Genomic DNA, 22,270 nt, shown 5'->3' with positions numbered 1-22,270 from the left:
AATGGGTAGGCAAATTAGCTCAAGCAACTAGGGTTCAAGTTCGGTAATTACTCTCTCGAGGTATAACCCTTTAATTGGGACTATCAATTCTCTTGAGTCCATCCCAATTCCTTGTTGGGTCAATTTTAGAGACTTAGGCTCTCTTTCTCAGAAAGAATCAAGTCAACTTAGCACAAACCAGTGTTTGCAACCACCAATTCATAGATTAAACCATAAAATTGACCCAAATAGCAAACACCCATAGTCAACCTAACCCTAGATGGCAACACCCATCAATTACTCACACTAGGGTTGAACCACAACCCTAGCTAATGGGTTTAGCTACTCATGTTTGAAGAAGAAAATAGAGAAATAGATGAAGAACAAGGCATAATAATTAATTGCTAAAGTAAATACAAAGTTTCAATGATAAAAACTAAGTAAAAATGGCCAAAATGGCTACAGATGGTCTTCTCACGAGCGCAACTAATGTCTGATAATATCTGATACCCTAAAAATGGAAAGATATTCTATTTATACTAAGCTGAAAAAATTGGACAAAAGCCTCTGCGGGGTCAGTGCGGATCGCACAAAATGGACCGCGGCCGCACTAGGCTCTTGGACTTGAAGTCTTGGCTCTCTGAACTCAGGCTCCGCAGACCGCGCAGAATGGACCGCGGCCGCGGAGGCAACTAGCACGGTCCGCACAAACATGACCGCGGACCGCATGGGTTTGAAGTTGGCACTGGACATCTCTCTGATCTTCTCTTCCGCGGAACGCACAAAATGGTAGTGCAACCGCGAAGCCTTCAGTGCGGACTGCGCAAGATCGAATGCGGCCGCACTACTTTGAAGCTCGATTTGCCAGCTCTCTGAATCCCCTAGTGCGGACCGCACAAAGTGTAGTGCGGCCGCACTAGGCCTTTTTGTCCTGAGTTTGCCTTGTCTTTGGTACTTGAGCAGGTTTTACTCCTTTTGAGCCGATCTTTGACATTTCGTCATTTTGTCGATCAAACCTGCAATCAAGCACAACTTATGAGCCTTTTGGGACTATTTTGTAAGAATTTATAATCAAAGCGTAAGAAGGAAGGAGCATAATACACATCAAAATTCCTAGTAATCTGGGAACACTCCCGCAAGATAAAAAAAAGAAGCCAAAAAGCTTCGAATACAAGCGGCCAGGTACAGCCTTATAAACCACGACCTTTACAAAAGGACGTTCGGCGGTCCCTTGGCCAAATGCGTTGGACCGAATCAAATAAGGTGTGTGCTCGAAGAGGTACACAAGGGACACTGCGGTGCCCATACATGCAACCAAGCCCTCGTGAGATATCTTATTCGTACAGGATACTACTGGCCAACTATGAAAAAAGAGGCCGCGAATTACGTCAAGAAATATGAGCAATGCCAAAAATATGCCCTTATAATACACCAAGCGAGCGAACTCCTGCCCTTCGTTACTTCTCCATAGCTGTTTATAAAATGGGGGATGGATATCGTCGGACCCCTCCCAGCAGGGAGAGGTAAGATACGCTTCCTTTTGGTTTTAACTGATTATTTTTCCAAATGGATGGAAGCAGGTGCGTTTGCTCAAATACGCGAGCAGGAAGTCATCGCGTTCATCTAGAAAAACAGCATATGCCGCTTCGGCATCCCCAAGGAAATCATTTGTGAAAATGGACCTCAGTTTGTCGGGAAAAAGGCGACCGAGTTCTTCAAAAAATGGCACATCAAACGGATACTCTCCACGCTATATCACCCTGCCGGCAACGGTTAAGCAGAATCCTCCAACAAAACAATATTGGATATATTAAATAAAAAGCTCGAAGATGCCAAAGGGCTATGGCCGGAACTGCTACCAGAGGTGTTATGGGCCTACCGCACCACGCTGAAAACCAGCACAGGTAAGACACCATATTCACTGGTCTACGGTACCGACGCCATTATACTCGTTAAGGTCGGAGACCCAGCCTGAGGTAATCCAATGAGAGTGGACCGAGCAACGACGAAAACATAATACAAGACCTGGACGAGGTAGAAGAACGAAGGGACATAGCTCATATAAGAATGATAGCCCAAAAACAACAAGCAGAAAGGTACTACAACAAAAAGGCCAAAGTACGACCACTGAGAATCGGGTACTACGTCCTCAAGGCCAAAACACAAGCAACAAAATACCCAAATGATGGAAACTTGGGAATAAACTGGGACGGGCCATATAAATCACAGCAGGAGCAAGCAAATGAGCATTTCAGTTAGAAATAATGGAAGGAAAACTACTACAAAATAACTGGAATGAAGCCCACCTCAAATATTTCCACTTCTGAGAAATGACGCTACCTAAGTCGTACTCTTTTCCCCTCACCCAGGTTTTGACCCAATCGGATTTTCTCGGGGGGAGGGGGGGTTTAACAAGGCGACGAGGGGGACTCCTCGATGTTCAAGGTATAATTCATCGCTCAGCCTGCCGATAGCATCTCTGGGCCGAGCAATGAAGGGACTAGATACAAAGATATTACTCCGTTAAATGTACAAAATCGACATGTATCTCCAATGCATGAATGAAATTACTCCGTTGGATGTACAAAATCGACATGTATCTCCAATGCATGAATGAAATTACTCCAATGTATGAATGAAACAGGCATACGCGACACTCCAGCGAATAAAACAAGGTATGCTACCTTCCACCGTCCTTCGGCAAACACGACGGGTTAATATTTCGACATTAAGTCGAAATAACACCCCATGGCTAAGGCCATCGCCGTAGAAGAGTTAGACATCACTCGAACCACGACGGGTTAACATTTCGACATTAAGTCGAAATAACACCCCACGGCTAAAGCCACCGCCATAGAAGAGTTCGACAACACTCGAACCACGACGGGTTAATATTTCAACATCAAGTCGAGATAACACCCCACGACTAAGGCCATCGCCATAGAAAAGTTTGACACCACTCGAACCACGATGGGTTGACATTTCGACATTAAGTCGGAATAACACCCCACGGCTAAGGCCATCACCACGAAAAGAGTTCGATACCATTTGAACTACGACATGGTTAACATTTCAATGTTAAATCAAAATAACACCCCATGGATAAGGCTATCGCCATAAGAAATGAGTTCGACATCGCTCGAAACACGACGAGATAACACTTCGACATTAGCTCGAAAGCAACATCCCTATGGCTAAGGCCGTTACTAAAGGAAAAAGTTCGACATAAGAGAAATAACGCTCGAAACACAATAGGTAGCGTTTAGACAACTCGAAATAAACATGACTACGACAAAGGACACCGCCAAATAAACAAACCCAGCAAGAAAACAACTCAGAGGTACACAATAAAAAGTAATAGCTCCATTACAGCTTCTATATTACAAAAATTTTTTACAAAGGGCTCACGAACGCCCCCATAAAAATGGCAAAGCAAACTAAATACAGCCAAGTCCTATGCCACATCACCCCCCGGAGTAGTTTTATTCCATATATTTTCATTATGTCTCTCTAGCTTAGTTAGGTCAAGTCCTGTAACTTTAGTTTATATTTTTTAAGCACTATTAGGGGGATCAAGTAATCAAAATTTATAGCAAACAAGTAATTCTCTGTGTTGGTGTCTCTCCCCCTTGACACCGTGTTGCTTTTCTGTAATAGCTTTCATTAATGCAATCAAGCTTTATTTCATTCTCAATTCTCTTTTCTGTTCTCTCAATTGCTCTTGATATTGGTTTTTTCATATGACACTGACAATCTCGTCTAGCGTACAGAAGGGATCCCAGTTGGCAAATAGTAATTACACGGACATCGATTGATTAGCCTTACGTCGCCCTTCCAAGGAATCTCAAGAAGGCGTCGCGTAATAGTAAGCATGAGCGAACCATATTTGGTCTATAATACATAATCTTATATTTTCTTTTATGAGTATTTTTATAATTTAAATCCACATATTTTTCTGGTCACATGATATATAACATTTCATATAAAAACTATATAATTTAACAAACAACATTTTGCTGGTATATTCCAGCTAAGGACTAACTATTAGTTTGGTGAGCGGTCGAAATATGAAAGATTATGCTTAACTAATGTAATAGATGTCATGTCATTAATGGTTAAACTATTGGCCTATTGATTTAAGGCCTCTTCCCAATTCTGAATGCAGATTTTTTTTGGATTCATCTTCAATTGAAGTTTTCTTAATCTTTTGAAGATCTTCGTAAATTTTTAATGTTATCGCTCTTGTCCCCAACACATACACAAGATATATGTACATCTCACCCCCTACTTAAAGAGTTAGGGGGGTGAGGGAGGGCCAATTGGAAATTAATGATGAAAAATGATACATTCAATCCTAAAATGGTATTAATTCTTTCCTTTTCTTTGTTAAGGTAGATGTCATTGCCTACGATTTGCCACCTAAGATTATGACATATCTTAACTCCAAAGTTTGACCAATCATTTCTAGTGTACTTTATTTTTATTTTTTAAAATGGATTGGAACTAGTAATAATTTTGCAAAGAATTATAATCAATTAACCTCCTTTAGACGTTCTCCAATTAAGAACTTAGGACCAAGAGAAAAGGATGCTTGTATAACTAACTTTAAAGGAGAGTCTAAATCAAAGAAGCTAGAATTTTTCCATATAATGCATAACCATTGCTAATAATTTAGTAAAAAGGTTTTTTTTTGTTCCCAAATTGGTAAAGTACTCACAAACACATTTTACCTCAATTCATTCCACAATTTACTTTTGAATAACTAAAGTAAAATAATAAGTATGATTCTGTTAGCATGCAAAAGGAGAGAAAGAGCATCTCGGTGTACGAAGTATCCCGCGTTCATGCATATTCCTGGGAAGGATTGCATCTCAATGGGTGTGATGTAGGCAACCTACCTTGATGCAACCATCAGTGACTGATTTCACAGCTCGAACCCGTGACCTATAGGTCACACGAAGATAATTTTATCGTTGCTCCAAGGCTCCCCTTCGGCATGTAAAAGGAGAATGAAGGTTAAAAAAGAGAGAGAAAGAAAAAAGCCTTTTTTTATTTTCAGCAATCACAGTTCTAGCTTCTTCTTTTTTCAGACTGTTTAACCAAAAAATAGAATTTCAGTCAAAGCTAGAATTTAGAAGAACATGGGTTACTGATAATCAAAAGAATATGCAAAGGAAAATAATTTGAGGTAATTAGAATGTAATCAAAAGAAAAAAATAAGTAAATCAAAGTATATTCCGATAATATCTCTTGTCCCTACAATTGATCAGATACTTCTCTTTTTATAGGTATCTTGAAGATAAGCGTTTTCCCCAAATCATAATGAGGCTATTATGAATAATTAAAGACATTGAATTCTACGTTACATAATCAATACAAATTCTCTAACGTATCCAGTATTTAATGCTTGCCAGATTCTGTATTTGCGCTCTTTACTATGGTCAGATCCATTCCTTTTGATTCTTGGATATAAATGACTTAAACAGGTACGGCCACCCGTGCCTCTTCCTTTGTCCTTGCTCGTTTCTTTTGCTGCTCGTGCCTCTTGATTAATTGTAATTCTTTGACTATTTGACCAGTCCACGTGTCTCAACACGTCATATTTATATAAATGTAATTTTTTCCAATACAGATAGTCCCCTCACTTTCCATTTATTCATTAGTTGAATATTTGGGAAGTGGATTTCATTAAAACGAGAATTTTTGTCACCATTAATGCTATGACAAAATTGACGTTTCAATTGTCACTTCCATTTAATACTCCGTACACATATCAATTTTTCATTGGTTCTGCAGTTTTTGCAGCCTATTTCAAGGTTTTTACGGTTCCACTATTTACGAAGTGCCAGTTATCATAATTGTGATCCTTCCTTCACTGCACTTTTACCTTTGGCGGTCGATTATCAATATAAGTATAACTTCTTCCCTTATCTTTTATCTCATAAAGTTTTACTGAATACTTAATTTCTCAATTCTCTGTTTACTTCTTCTTTACATCATTCCTCTTCGCTATGTCTTCACCAAACCCTCACTCTTGAGAAGTCTCCATTATTGATTCTTTCCCCAATGCCCCTGTTAGGCATAGAAGGGGAGGTAGACTTCGTAGCTTAGGATCTACTCGAGGTGGTTTGTCTATGTCTTCTTCTAGTTCTGGTCCCTCTTCTAGAACCAGAGGTTCCCTTTCTCACAAATATTCTTCTAGGAATAAAGAACCTTCTGAACCATTACGCGGACCTTTAGTAGAAGAAATAGTCCCTACAAAATTATCTTTTTACCATGATAGGGAATCTCTTAGAAACCAGACTGCCGCTTTAGATCGTGTCGATACTTACCCCACTCAAATTACAGAAGTTTTGACTCTTGTGGTTCGTAAGGATTGTCATTGGAGTAACGATTTTCCCATTATTATCCCTAATCCGAATCAGAGGATAACTTCTTATTTAACTGGGTTTTCTTTTGTTTACACATACCTTTTTACTTTAGGGTTCAGACCAGCGATTGACCCAGTCATTCTCGAATTTTGCCGTTTCTTCAATGTTTGTTTGGGCCAAATTGGTCCGATCATATGGAGGGTTGTTACCTGTTTAAGGCATTTAGCCACTAAAGCCGAAGTTCCTTTTACTTTCCCCTACTTGATTCATCTTTACTCACCTAGGCTTTTTTGCAATGGTGTTTTACACTAGTAGCCAGGAGTAAGAGGGCTTTGGTGAGTCCCGAAGATGACAAAAATCGCGGCTCGTATGCCCGATTTGTTGTTGCCCCCACTGTTGGTTTAGTGGGTGAGGATAATGTTCCCTTCCCTGAGAAGTGGAATTTTGCACGTAAGTCTTTTAACCTTCTCGTACCTTTTTCCTTCAAGTTTACCAACTTCTCTAATTTTGTTTTTGTTGTTTTTTTAGCTACCATGGGAGTTGTGGGGAATGTTCCCAACTTCCGTGGTTGGGTAGATAAATTACTGAAGATCGCACCGATGGACGGTAGGTCTTGGAAAACACTTTCTAACCGATTTGGTTGGAAGGTAAAGACTCATGGTAAGAATTTATATTTTGTGCCTTTCATATCTATATTCTCTTTTATTGCTCTAATTTCTATCCTTCTTTTCGTCAAGATTTGCTACTTGAGGAGTTACTGCTGAATCAGTTGCGGGTTCTCGTGTTTCCTCGGGAACCCGTACTCCTTCAGGAACCCGTATCTCTCTAGAAAGAGCCTGGGAAATAGTTTTGGGTTCTTCTTCTGCAAAAAGGAAAGCTACAGAAGAGGAAGACTCTGAAGAAGAGGGAGATGAGGGCTCCCTGGTGACAAGACCTCGAGTTAGGAGACGCATCATATCTGATGACGAAGCTGAAGTGTTGGTTTCTCTTACCGAACCTGTTGAAACTCCAATAATAATTCCTGACGATGACGTCACTCCCCACGATACTCGTGAGTCTATTGACCAACTTTTCATCAGCGGATTTGACCGTGAAGATGTAGGACCTATTTTAGACGAAGTAACCTTATCTTCTTTTCCAACTCCCGTGCTTGTGGTTCCTTCCTTATCGGCCCCAGCTATTTCCGTTCCTTCTTCTACTGCTTTCACCTCTTCTCCGGCTCCTCCTTTGACTATTCTCTCTCCTATCGTTCATCATGCAGAAGCGGGCTCTTCAAGTAGAAGTGTCGCTATGAGGCGGGTAACTATTGAAGTTCCTGCTGAGAGCAGCCTTTTGAGAAAGTCAGGTCAGGCAGATGCATGGTTGGAGCCTTTAATCAGCCCAATTGAAAAAGCCAAGTTGGAGAGTCAAGTTCCCATACTTTAATGAATGATATCGTACATGCTACTTTGAAGGTACTTTCCTTCTCTTCCTTTTTTGCTTTATAATTCGTCTATCTTTGAGGATTCTTACTTATTTTTCCCCTTTTCAGGCCAACCTTATTAGCACATAAATGATGAAAAAAATCGCCCCCTTGGAGAAGATAGCACGTGACTCTCATTCGGAAGCGATCAATTGGAAGGAGCAATTTGAGAGTGCACAGATTGATATAGAAGACTTATAAGAGAGCAAGAGTACCTTAGAGCAGCGAGTGCGGGCTTTAACTTCAGAATTGGCGATTGCAAAAGCTTCTTCAAACCAAGCAGAAAAAGACAAAGAACGTCTCGAGTCCTCCTTCTTAGAGCAACGATCTAAAGCTAGTGAAGAAATCAGAGAGTTAAAAGCTCTTTTGGACCAAAAGGAAGTTTACGCTGGGGAGCTCATGCAAAACTTGACTCAAGCACAAGAGGATATCAGAATCTCTGCTGATAAAGTGCGTGTTTTAGAATGCTCCCATGCCTCTCTTCAAACTTCCTACCACTCCGCCTTAGCTTAAAATGAAGAGCTAAAGAATGAGATCGCTACTTGGGAAAAGGATTATGAGATCCTTGAAGAAAAATTTGGTGTCGAGACAAGTTGGGCATTTTTGAATTCTCGTCGTGATACCCTACTTGAAGCTGGTCAAGAAAACTTCAACCTGGAGTTGGAGTTAGCTAAGATCAACGAAACCATTGAAAAGGCTCAACAAACTCAGGACTTCCCTTCTCCCATGGGTGAATCTCCCGTGAATATTGAAGCTGATATGGGTATTCCAATTCTTTCAAGCCCAATCGAATTTGTTGCTACAAGCCAAATTGAAACCGCATCTACATCAACAGATGCTAACCTGTTATGAAGAGGGCCCTTTTATATTTCGACACTTAATGAAGTAGACGTCTCAACTTCATAATGGTGTTAACATACGATAAAAGAAATAGGAACACACATGTTTCTCTGAATAAATTTGAAAAATTGTTATTGGAACTTATAATACTTTACATGTATTTAAAGTACATCTATAACTTTCTCGTAACTCTTTTTCTTGTAACAGATTTTTACAGAAGAGGAGTAATAGGTACGGGTTTTTTTCCTTATAACTCGTTTTAGTATATGGCCTTTACCCTAATACCCTGACTATAATGGCTCCATCTCGTAACTTTTACTCTGCACTTGACTCTTTTAGGCTTGATTTTCCCTCAATCTTCTTTGCCTTCTTTATACACATGTCTATGTATATTATGTAGTCCCCCAAGTGTTTGAGTGTTGAAGTATGAAGCCTCGAACACTTGATAGTTCCTCTTATTTGGTCCTTTTCCTGAAAAGAAAAAACATACGGGACTCGCAGGGGCGATTATAGATGAAGACTGCATACCCCGTATTTATTTCTAACAGAATAATTTTAACCCTAGGCCAAGAATTTTAGGTTACTCTGTGTGCCTTACAGGTCGTGACTCATCATTTAGTATGGGATAGCTTTTTGCCTATCATCTAAAATCATTAGTAAAATTTTAACAATTCAAAAATGAAATATAAAATAGTTATACCTGACCGTGGGTTTCCCTTAGAAATAGTATCTCTTAAAATGGACAGCATTCCAATGTGAAGGTAGTATCTTGCCATCCATTGTTTCCAGTTCATATGCTCATTTTCCTGCAACATCACGAACTCTGTAGGGTTCTTCTCATGTTGGACTTAATTTTTCTGCGTTAGCTGCTTTTGTAGATTGAAAAACTTTTTTAAGCATGAAGTCCCCAATTTTGAAGAACCCGAGGCGTGCTTTTCTATTGTAGTATCGTTCTATGACCTGCTTTTGTGCTGTCATTCTTATTAGTACAGCTTCTCTCCTTGCTTCGAGTAAATCTAGATTGACCCGCATCTCCTCGTCATTAGATTATTGTGTCGCCTGCGTAAATCGGGTACTTGGTTCTCCTATCTCGACTGGAATTAAAGCTCCAGTTCCATAAACCAATGAAAACGGTGTTTCTCCCGTACTAGTTTTCGTCGCTGTACGATATGCCTATAAAACACCAGGTAACACTTCTAGCCAATTCCCTTTTGACTCTTCTAATCGTTTCTTCAAATTGTTGATAATGACTTTATTTGTTGATTTTGCTTGCCCATTACCCACTGGATGATAAGGCGTAGACGTTATCCTTTTAATTTGCCAACTTTGAAGGAATTCCGTGATCTGAGCTCCTATAAATTCAGGGCCATTATCACATACGATCTCCTTTGATATTCCGTGATCTTCATAATGGTGTTAACATACGATAAAAGAAATATGAACACACATGTTTCTCTGAAATAAATTTGACAAGTTGTTATTGGAACTTATAATACTTTACATGTATTTAAAGTACATCTATAACTTTCTCGTAACTCTTTTTCTTGTAACAGATTTTTACAGAAGAGGAGTAATAGGTACGGGGTTTTTCCTTGTAACTCGTTTTAGTATATGGCCATTACCCTAATACCTGACTATAATGGCTCCATCTCGTAACTTTTACTCTGCACTTGACTCTTTTAGGCTTGATTTTCCCTCAATCTTCTTTGTCTTCTTTATACACATGTCTATGTATATTATGTAGTCCCCCAAGTGTTTGAGTGTTGAAGTATGAAGCCTCGAACACTTGATAGTTCCTCTTATTTGGTCCTTTTCCTGAAAAGGAAAAACATACGGGACTCGGAAGGGCGATTATAGATGAAGACTGCATACCCCGTATTTATTTCTAACAGAATAGTTTTAACCCTAGGCCAGGAATTTTAGGTTACTCCGTGTGCCTTACAGGTCATGACTCATCATTTAGTACGGGATAACTTTTTGCCTATCATCTAAAATCGTTAGTAAAATTTTAACAATTCAAAAATGAAATATAAAATGGTTATACCTGACCGTGGGTTTCCCTTAGAAATAGTATCTCTTCAAATGAACAGCATTCCAATGTGAAGGTAGTACCTTGCCATCCATTGTTTCCAGTTCATATGCTCCTTTTCCTGCAACATCACGAACTCTGTAGGGTTCTTCCCATGTTGGACTTAATTTTCCTGCGTTAGCTGCTTTTGTAGATTGAAAAACCTTTTTAAGCATGAAGTCCCCAATTTTGAAGAACCTGAGGCGTGCTTTTCTATTGTAGTATCGTTCTATGACCTGCTTTTGTGCTGCCATTCTTATTAGTACAGCTTCTCTCCTTGCTTCGAGTAAATCTAGATTGACCCGCATCTCCTCGTCATTAGATTCTTGTGTCGCCTGCGTAAATCGGGTACTTGGTTGTCCTATCTCGACTGGAATTAAAGCTTCAGTTCTATATACCAATGAAAATGGTGTTTCTCCCGTACTAGTTTTCGTCGCTGTACGATATGCCTATAAAACACCAGGTAGCACTTCTAGCCAATTCCCTTTTGGCTCTTCTAATCGTTTCTTCAAATTGTTGATAATGACTTTATTTGTTGATTCTGCTTGCCCATTACCCACTGGATGATAAGGCGTAAACGTTATCCTTTTAATTTGCCAACTTTGAAGGAATTCCGTGATCTGAGCTCCTATAAATTGAGGGCCATTATCACATACGATCTCCTTTGGTACGCCGAATTGACACATAATATTCCGCCAAATAAAATCTCTGACTTCCTTTTCTCGCACCTGTTTGAATGCACCTGCCTCCACCCATTTAGTAAAATAATCAGTGAGAACAAGCAAAAACTTTACCTGTCCTTTTGCTTGTGGTAATGGACCCACGATATCCATTCTCCATTTCATAAATGGCCATGCCGCAATGACCGGATGTAATAATTCCGCAGGTCTATGCAAATTGTTACCGTACCTTTGGCATTTATCACATTTGGCCACGAAACTTTCAGCCTCTTCTTCCATTTTAGGCCAGTAATGACCTGCCCTAATTAAGGTTCTTACCAGTGATCTTCCACCTGCATGATTCCCGCAATGTCCCTCGTGTATTTCTCTCATTACATACTCTGTTTGCGAAGGTCCAAGGCATCTTGCTAAGGGACCACCAAATATTTTACGATATAGATAGCCTTGTTTTAAGCAGTACCGAGCAGCCTTTCTTCGGAGCGCATAAGCCTTTTTCTTATTATCAGGGACGATTCCATACTGTAAAAAAGCAATAATTTCGTTCCTCCAATCCCAGGTTAAGTTATTAAAATTTACCTCATTCACATCAGGATCAAGAACTGAATGAAATAAATGTATCACTGAGGCATTTGCATCATTTGCCACGTCGGCTGCAGATGTGAGATTAGCTAGGGCGTCTGCTTCAAGATTTCCGTCCCTGGGTATTTGCCTAACTTTCCAATTTTGAAATTGTTTTGTCAATTCCCATACCTTTTCCAAGTACTGCTGCATCCTTGCTTCCCTAGCTGTATAAGTCCCCAGCATCTGATTGACTACGAGTTGTGAATCACTCTTGATTATAATCTGATTTATGCCAAGTTCCCGTGCCAGTTCTAAACCCGCAATCATAGCCTCATATTCTGCCTCATTATTAGTTATGGAATGACATTTGATAGCTTGCCGAATGGTTTCACCCGTAGGTGGTACCAATACGACCCCTAAACCTGCTCCTTTTACGTTAGATGAGCCATCAATGAATAAAGTCCAAGTTCCTGGATTAGCTCCATTAAACACCTGCAATTCTTTTTCTGCCTCTAACTGCATTCCCTGGCTAAAATCAGCCACAAAATCAGCTAATACTTGCGATTTTATAGCAGTTTTAGGCTGGTATGCAATTTCGTATTCACTTAACTCTATTGCCCACTTAGCTAACCTACCTAATAACTCATGCTTATGTAATATGTTACGTAAAGGGAAGGCGGTTACTACAACAATAGGATGACACTGAAAGTAAGGTCTTAGCTTTCTAGATGCCATGATTAACGCAAGTGCAAGTTTTTCTAATTGAGGATACCTCGTCTCCGCATCTAACGAAGATTTACTTACGTAATAGATAAGGGATTGTTTGCCTTGTTCTTCTCGGACCAAAACAGCGCTTACCGCCACTTTTGAAATAGCAAGGTAAATGAGTAGTTTTTCCCCAGCCTTTGGTTTTGCCAGCAAAGGTGACTTTGATAAGTACGTTTTCAAATTCCTAAGTGCCTGTTGACATTCTTCATTCCATTCAAAATGATCCTGCTTCTTAAGGGCTGAGAAGAATTTAAAACACTTTTTTGATGTTCTAGAAATGAATCTTCCCAAGGCTACAATTCTTCATGTTAATCTTTGAACTTCTTTCTTGTTTGAAAGTATGTCAGGAATTTCCTCAGTGGATTTAATCTGTGTAGGATTCACTTCAATACCACGGTTAGAAACAAGAAAACCCAAAAACTTACTTGAAGCAACGCCAAACGCACATTTTTCGGGATTTAGTTTCATATTAAATTTGCGCAAAATCGAAAATGTGTCAGATAAGTGTGATATGTGATCTTTTGAGTGCCGAGTTTTAACAAGCATATCATCTATATATACCTCCATGGTCTTTCCTAAATGTTCTGGAAACATTTTGGTAACTAACATTTGATACGTTGCACCTGCATTCTTTAGACCAAAGGGCATTACTTTATAACAGTAAGTCCCCCTGTCTGTTATGAATGAAGTTTTTTCTTCATCTTCCGGATCCATTTTAATTTGATTATAACCTGAATATGCATCTAAAAAACTTAACAGCTCGTGACCTGCAGTTGCATCAATCGATTGATCTATATGTGGTAGTGGAAAAGAATCTTTAGGGCAGGCTTTGTTAAGATCTGTGTAATCTACACAAACCCGCCACTTACTGTTCTTCTTTGGAACCACAACAGTGTTTGCTAGCCAGTTAGAATACTTTACCTCTCAAATGGAACCAATTTTTAGCAATTTTTGAACTTCTTCTTGAATCACCTGATTCTTGAAAGCTCCTTGCTTTTTTTTTTTTTGCTTCACAGGGGGTATGATGGATCTTCATTTAGTTTATGAGTCATCACCTCTGGTGGTATTCCTGTCATATCAGAGTGGGACCAAGCAAAGCAGTCCATGTTAGTTTTCAAAAATTCAATTAACTTACCTTTCATTCCTTGGTCAAGATTGGCTCCTACATAGACTTTTTTATCAGGCCATTGAACAAATAACACGACAGACTCTAATTCCTCTATCGTTGTTTTGATATTTTCATTCTCTTCTAGTTCTTGAATGGTATCAGGACTTGAGTCTACATATGTTTGCCCTTGTTCAGTTGAGGTTTGTGTTGTGAAGTCCTCAACTGCCCTCTATGATTGCTATTTACCTTCACTTCTCATGCTTGTATTTGCAACAGAGTCTTTTCATGTGAGTCTTATCCTGCTTTGACTGTGAGTCTTTTCCCAAAGGTCCCATATAAGGCTCGTACCTATTTTTACCGGACCTTTTTTCAGTCTCCGCCCGTCTCGAACTTATCTTTTCTTCTTTTTGGAATTGCGGAACAATATCTTCCTCAATCCTCAACTTCGTGATATACCTGTTATAAACACCATTCCACGTTGTAGCTGGGAATTCTCGAAGGCTTTCCTTAAGTCTCCTCATAGCTTCAGAACTCCTTTCATTCAAATTACTTATGAAAGCTATCGCTGCCCAGTTGTCAGGTACGCGTGGCAATGTCATTCTTTCACGTTGAAATCTGTCCACGAATTCTCTCACCAGTTCAGAGTCCCGTTGCTTGATTTTAAAAATATCCTCCATTCTTTTCTCGACCTTTTGAGCTCCCGAGTGTGCTTTAATGAAAGAATCTGCAAGCTCAGTAAAAGAATTTATAGAATTTTCGGGTAAAAGAGAATACCATGTTAACGCTCCTTTGGTGAGTGTTTCACCAAATTTTTTGACTAAAACTGATTCAATCTCCTGCTTAGTCAAATCGTTGCCTTTTACACCCGTTGTGAACACAATCACGTGATCTCGTGGGTCTGTTATTCCATCATACTTTGAAATATCAGGCATTTTGAACTTTTTTGGTATTGGGAGTGGAGCAACACTTGGCTTTCGGGGTTGTTGCGAATATCTATCCATATATACCCTTTTGATTATGGGCGGCACCCCGGGTATCTTCTCTATGCGCTCACTTTGCTCCTTGAGCTGTTTCTGCAAGGTTAGTACTAAATTTTGTAAATCAGAATTAATTACATTACCTTGTTCTCTCTCGTGTGATTTACTGGGAGTTCCACCGCTACCTGAATTAACAAGCCCAAAACAAGGGTTTTCCACAATGTTATTATTTGGAGTAGGTGTGGGTGTTGCAACAGGTAACTGGTTAACGAGTGCCTCAACAGCTTTGTTGACCTGAGCATCAATTAATTTCTGCAAAGCTTCATTAACAGCTTCAGCATTTTCAAATTGAGCATACTCGTTTATTTGAGACCCATCAGGAGTACCCTCACGAGATTGTCGTGGAGAGTCTTGCGGAGTAGGAACTTGAATGTTAATATTCTGTGGACCTCCCTGACTTTGTTGGTTCTCTTGGTTTCCTGGGGTATTGTCATTATTATTCGACATGATTGATGCAACAAGGAAGGTTAAGTGAAAAGAAAATATATTATCAGATTCCCGGTAACGGAACCAATTTGTTTAACCAAAAAATAGAATTTCAGTCAAAGCTAGAATTTAGAAGAACACGGGTTACTGATAATCAAAAGAATATGCAAAGGAAAGTAATTTGAGGTAATTAGAGTGTAATCAAGAGAAAAAACAAGTAAATCAAAGTATATTCCGATAATATCTCTTGTCCCTACAATTGATCAGATACCTCCCTTTTATAGGTATCTTGAAGATATGCGTTTTCCCAAATTATAATGAGGCTATTATGAATAATTAAAGACATTGAATGCTACGTTACATAATCATTATAATCAATACAAATTGTCTAACATATCCAGTATTTAATGCCTGTCAAATTCTGTATCTGCGCTCTTTACTATGGTCAGATCCATTCCTTTTGATTCTTGGATATAAATGACTTAAACAGGTACGGCCACCCGTGCCTCTTCCTTTGTCCTTGCTCGTTTCTATTGTTGCTCGTGTCTCTTGATTAATTGTAATTCTTTGACTATTTGACCAGTTCACGTGTCTCGACACGTCATCTTTATATAAATGTAATTGTTCCCAATACACAGATCAAATTAAATTCAGTTATCTAAATGTTTCTGCACGAATAGTAAGTAGTTAGAAAATAAGTGAAGCATTTATTAGTAACCCTTTTTCAAATTCACTAGAAATGCTCCAATTAATGAAAGTGTTAATTAAGTGAGACGTTTAAGATAAAGATAAAGGGTAGTTTAGAAAGATATATGGACCAGCGATGATGTTAAGGAAACTATTAAAAAGGATAATGAAAAATTACACTTCTAGAATAACAATGCAAACGAATAATCCCAATAGAATATGAGATGAGATGCTGGTTTGAGTTCTCTAGTCTCTTTCCCTTTGACTTATTACTTTGGCTTTACTCTTGCTTATAAAAAGACATCCCAATTTTTGCCTATAATAGTAATTATAATGGGGCTTTGACTCCTTAAACATTGAATAAAGAAATGAGAGAAAAATCTTATAAGTATCAACAAAAACCAAGAAATTAATGATATGTATATAAATATGTCGGCTGTACAACTAAAATTTCACATTGGTAGCTAAAATAAGGTGTCAAGATACTGTTAATCGCGTGAGGCCTTTTCAGTAGCGTATCAGGATTTTAAAATCGTGTGTAAGAGCCGATAAAAATTCTAAAAGAAAAGGAAAAAAGAGTTTAGTTGTTGGTGCTTACTCAATATTTATCAAAATATTTTTATAATTGCCTATGCAAATTACTCAATCCTGTCAAAGATAATGGGTACTTGAGCACACACAAGTGGCCATTTAGATCCGTCACTGGGCCTTTCTGAAAAAACCTGTGCGAGCTCGGCCTTAAGCGGACAGTATCACACAATATAAAGCATATCTTCCGGCTGGTTGAACCCAATAAAATATAAAGTTGTCTCTCTTTTTCAAACTGTTTCATCCGATCCATTGCTTACCAAGAGGATCTGCATTGTATCAAGTCTGAGTAGTTTCTGTTAGGTTGATGATATTATAATATTGCATGTGACTCTGTTCTCCCCCATTGGCCTATAAGTTTCAAAGTAACTGACAAAGATATATACAGCTAAGTCTTTGGAGTAGCTCAGAAGCAAAAATCAAAGGCATTTCCCACTCAAACCTAAAGCAAGAATTGCATATCATTCTTGTTCTTTTCGCAAAGCAACATATTCAACATATATTCATACACAATATATTAATATATACATGCACAAACACACTCATATATATATATAGCACCTTGTCCTAGGTCTTTATCTACTCACTGATCAAAGCTTCCTTTTTTTTACTCTACCATTTTCTTGGCTAGCTTAAATTAAGTAATAGTACATTTAAGCAGCCAAGAATATGGACTGGATTTCCTCTGAGACTTCTTTGAGTACTCGTGATGGCATTACTAGCCAGATTGGATTGCTGTGGCAGCAAGTTAGAGCTCCATTGCTTGTGCCATCTCTCAGAATTATGGTCTTCTTGTGCTTGGCTATGTCTTTGATGTTATTTGTGGAGAGAGTTTATATGGGAATTGTCATAGCTTTTATCAAGGTGTTGAGGCGAAAGCCGGAAAAGAAGTACAAATGGGAGCCAGTAAAAGATGATTTGGAGCTAGCAAATTATTCTTATCCTATGGTATTAGTGCAAATACCAATGTACAATGAAAGAGAGGTACTCTTTTCCAATCTCTCTTTTAACATAGTATTTTCTTGATATATGGCTTGCTCTGAGTATAGTGGGATTTTTGAATATATAATTTATATATCCGTGAAAGCAGTCACTATTGTTTGTATTAGGGTAGCTTGTCTACATCACACCTCTTCGTGTGCGGCCTTTCCCCGAGCCCTGCATAAACGCATGATGCCTTGTGCATCGGGCTGCCTATACAGCACTAGCGTAAAGACTTTTTATATTATAAGTGTATTTTAACATGTTGTAGCAAGTGTATTTGCTTATTTTCCAGGTTATTAATTCCAAATTTTTATAAATAGTGGCATGTAGTTATGTTTTTAATGACCAGTGTAAAAATGTATTTATGTTATCAAAATTAAACTTCTTTTGTTCCTTTGCAGGTATATCAGTTGTCTATTGGAGCTGCTTGTAACCTTTCATGGCCAGCTGATAGAATCTTAGTTCAAGTTCTTGATGATTCAACTGATCTTACTATTAAGGTCCAACATACCTTAAATTTCTACTATTAGGAAAAAGAAGATGCACAAATGACTATCATCTTTTTCTACTATAATTTGAAGTGATTCTTTAATTTAAAGAGTGAACTCCTAATAGTAGTACACCTAAATCTAGCATAGGCTTCTAAAAGTGATCCTTTTTTTTAGTTAAGGTTAAGAAATATTTACATAATCATATCACTTATAAAATTAGAAGACGTAAAATTTCTACAATAAACCTTAGTTGGTAACCTGATGATAAAAATAGTACTTCATTAATAACGTACTATCACACGTTAAATTAGGCTAATAGTGTAGAAAATTTTACATTGCCAATATATATAACTTAAATTATCTTGGTTTTGGTAAAGGGAGAGTTTAATTGCTAAATTTTTCCTATTAAAACAACAGGCTATGGTGGAACAAGAGTGCAGGAGATGGGCAGGAAAGGGAGTGAACATAAAGTATGAGATAAGAGACAACAGGAAAGGGTACAAAGCTGGGGCACTAAAGGAAGGAATGAAGCACAATTATGTGAAGCTGTGTGACTATGTAGCCATATTTGATGCTGATTTTCAACCTGACTCTGATTTCTTGATGCGCACCATCCCTTTTCTTGTACACAATCCTGAAGTTGGACTTGTTCAAGTTCGTTGGAAATTCGGTATTTGCCTTATTCCCTAACACGCTGCCCCTTACGTGTGGACGTGATTCTTTTTCATACGTGAAAATATATTTCGATTTTTTGGTTGGTATTGAAATTTAAACCACTTAATCTTGCATGCTCCAATATCTTGGATGCGTGGGACGGATTTATAAAAAAATGGGTTGATTTAAGACTTCGACATGAAACTATCAAGAGCATTAGTACACAACATCATGATTATTAAAAAAAACAAAAGTTTTTTTGTTGGTTTCAATACATAATTACATTCAGAGTACATCAAGACCATAAATAGTCCTTAAGACAGTGCAGTAGAGAATATGATAGGTGGTCCACTCTTTTCAATCTTCTCGCCGTCTTTCTCTAGCTCCCGTTTGGCCACAAATTTTGGCTATTTTTTTTCAATTTTTTTTTTGAAAATACTGTTTGCTCATGAAATATTATCAGTTTTCGGAAAAATTTTGAAGAAAAAGATTTTCAAGTTCTCAAAAACTAATTTAGGCAATTTTTGGAAGAAAATTTTTCTTCTATTCGGAAAAATTCAACTTCTTTTCAAATAAAATACATATCCAAACACAGCTTCTAACTTTCAAAAATTATTTTTCAACACAGTTTTAAAAACTCTTTTTTCAAGTTTAAGCTAAATCTACGTCCAAACACTAGCTTAGTAAGTTTTATAGGAAGCATAGTATAGCCAAAATTGTAGCTTTTGCCACACTAAAATTTCATAAGATGGAACGTTATATCAAACCCCATTTGGTTTTTATATGCTTTATTACCATAAAATATTATCACTTGAGCTAGTAAAGTTTCATTTCATATTAAAATTGCAATACAAGAACTTGAAAGGAAAATTAATGGTGTATTTTAATTGCAGTAAATTCTGATGAGTGCTTATTGACAAGAATGCAAGAAATGTCATTGGATTACCATTTCACAGTGGAGCAAGAAGTTGGATCTGCAACCCATGCATTTTTTGGCTTCAATGGTAGGCTATAGCAGAATCCCCTCTCCATTCGCCAAAAAGGAAATAATGTGACAAAAATGGTTATGACTTTACTGTTTTAGTGGATAAATTCAGTGAGTAATCGTTCGTTTAATTAGACCTTTTCTTGCTAAAGTGGATAATATGGATGCAGGAACTGCTGGGGTGTGGAGAATTACAGCACTTAATGAAGCTGGAGGATGGAAAGACAGGACAACTGTGGAAGACATGGATTTGGCAGTTCGAGCTGGTCTCAAAGGCTGGAAATTTGTCTATGTTGGTGAACTTAAGGTATAATTATAATTTACACTACGATACAATAAAACTAGTGTAATCCTACAAGTAATATCTGGAGAGGGTAATGTGTATGCGGACCTTATTCCTACCTTATAAAGATAGAGAATTTATTTCCGGTAGATCCTCGGCTCATGGATTCAGACTACAATAACCAATAGAATTAACAAAACTATTAAATAGAACCATTTATTAATTAGATTCATGCTCAAGACTAATACTATGTTCATTTTGATATCAGTGGAAATATATATATGGTAGGTAAAGTCTAGTCTCATGATCACTAAACCCCACCTTTTTCTATTGTGGGGAGAAGGTGAAAATTACAAAATTTTATCTCCAATTATTTCCTCTGAAAGAATGATGGAAAGAAATGATTAGACATGTCACATGTGTATTAGTAAGAATTAGCAGAAAATGCCAGTGGAACTATGTCAGAAATCATTTTCTTAGAAGTAGCTTCCACAATCACTCTGAAAGACAAATGATAGGAAGTCAGATTTAAGCTAAACAATTGGCTGAAAAGGGTCCCATAATCTTATATTTTCTGATTTTTTTTTTTTTTTACAAAAAAATACAATAATCTCAGTGTATTTCCACAAGTGGGGTCTGAGGTGAGCAGTGTGTATGCATACCTTACCCTTACCTAGTAAAAGTAGTGATGTTGTTTCTAATAGACCCTCAGGCGTTTTTTTACAAAAAAAAAAAAAAAACAAGTCAAGAACAGTGCAATGAATGAATCAATAGTTCTATTTTAATAATTTGTTATAACTTCACGTAATGGTTCTTTTTAAAAGAAAAAATCATTTTATTACGACAACAGTAAATGCATTTCAATTCCAAGAAAGTTGTAATTGGCTATATGAATCTTCAGTGTCCATATGGCTCCATTTCAGCGTTTTCATTTTCTCTTTGTAACAAATTCAATTAGGTGAAAAATGAATTGCCAAGTACATTCAAGGCCTATCGTTATCAGCAGCACAGGTGGTCATGTGGACCTGCTAATCTTTTTAGGAAAATGGCACTGGAAATTGCTGCAAACAAGGTGTGTTACAAGCATATATAGCCATTATTTTGAGCTATTTAACATAAAAATTGAAATTCCAACAAGTAAAAAGTCGATTTGATTTTTTTTTTATTATTATATCATTGCAGAAAGTCTCTCTGTGGAAGAAGTGTTATCTGATTTACAGCTTCTTCTTTGTTAGAAAAATCGTTGCGCATATTGTTACATTCATCTTTTATTGTGTTGTTATGCCTGCCACTGTTTTGATCCCTGAAGTTCAAGTTCCTATATGGGGAGCTGTCTATATTCCTTCCACTATCACTCTCCTCAACGCTGTCGGCACGCCAAGGTAGAGAAAAAAAAAATCTTTTTTCTAATGTTATAGACCAGACGCTACGTGCAAATTTTCATTGAATTTACAAAAATTAAGTTCGTTGGTTGAATTGTTGACACGTCTTACTTCCTTTTCTTCTTGTTGGTGTGTAGATCGCTCCATTTATTGGTTTTCTGGATCCTATTTGAGAATGTAATGTCCCTTCATCGAACGAGGGCAACGTTCATCGGCCTTTTTGAGGTGGGAAGAGTCAACGAATGGATCGTGACAGAGAAATTGGGAGATGCCCTGAAGACTAAAATGAGCTCAAAAGCTTCTAAGAAAGATCGTTTTCGAATTGGAGAAAGGTACAAGCTACATTTCATGGAGATTTTTGTCGGGTTGTACCTTTTGCTTTGTGGGTGGTACGATTACTCATTCGGAAAGAATAGATTCTACATATACCTCTTCCTCCAAAGCATGGCCTTTTTTGTGGCTGGATTTAGCTATATTGGAGTCTTTGTTCCAAATTCTTAGCTGATTTTTGAAAATATTTTTGGAGCAATGTTTGATTCAAGTACTAATCTTTATTTAAAATTTATGAATAATAGTTTGTAATTCTTTTACAATGTGAATGCTGCCTATCACTACTGTAGTTATTTATTTCATGTATTGGTCAAAAGAGTTAAGGTATAAGAAGTGAATCATGGGGTTATGCCCTAAACAGATATTGTAACTTGTAAGCATCTTTAATTTGTACTTTTATAGTATATACTGGAAATTTATTTGGTAGTTCTATATGAAACGCTAAACAGAAAGAGATTGTTTATCAAATTCTTGATTCCATTTGTTGCTCTTTTGGAGAAGATTCTTGGAGCAATGGTAAAGTTATGACTTATAAGTCACGGGTTCGAGTTGTGGAGCATATTTGGTTATGCTCTTTTTTTCTTAA

The 22,270-nt window shown here is 37.7% G+C and overlaps 1 protein-coding gene across 1 annotated transcript; it reads left to right on the top strand.

Annotated features, from left to right (window-relative positions):
* Positions 1–17,130: 17,130 nt before the first annotated feature.
* LOC104212697 (glucomannan 4-beta-mannosyltransferase 9-like) lies at positions 17,131–22,152 on the top strand. The gene is made up of 8 exons (XM_009762044.2): positions 17,131–17,559; positions 17,961–18,059; positions 18,468–18,720; positions 19,598–19,708; positions 19,860–19,996; positions 20,931–21,044; positions 21,155–21,354; positions 21,492–22,152. The coding sequence occupies exons 1-8, from the start codon at positions 17,245–17,247 to the stop codon at positions 21,853–21,855; spliced, it is 1,593 nt and encodes a 530-aa protein (XP_009760346.1). The 5' UTR covers positions 17,131–17,244; the 3' UTR covers positions 21,856–22,152.
* Positions 22,153–22,270: the final 118 nt, after the last annotated feature.

The sequence above is a fragment of the Nicotiana sylvestris genome, chromosome 5 (genome assembly GCF_000393655.2).
Source record: "Nicotiana sylvestris chromosome 5, ASM39365v2, whole genome shotgun sequence".
NCBI classification, from domain to species: domain Eukaryota; kingdom Viridiplantae; phylum Streptophyta; class Magnoliopsida; order Solanales; family Solanaceae; genus Nicotiana; species Nicotiana sylvestris.
The sequence above is the reverse complement of the archived record's forward strand: the minus strand, read 5'-3'. Positions and strand labels throughout refer to the sequence as shown.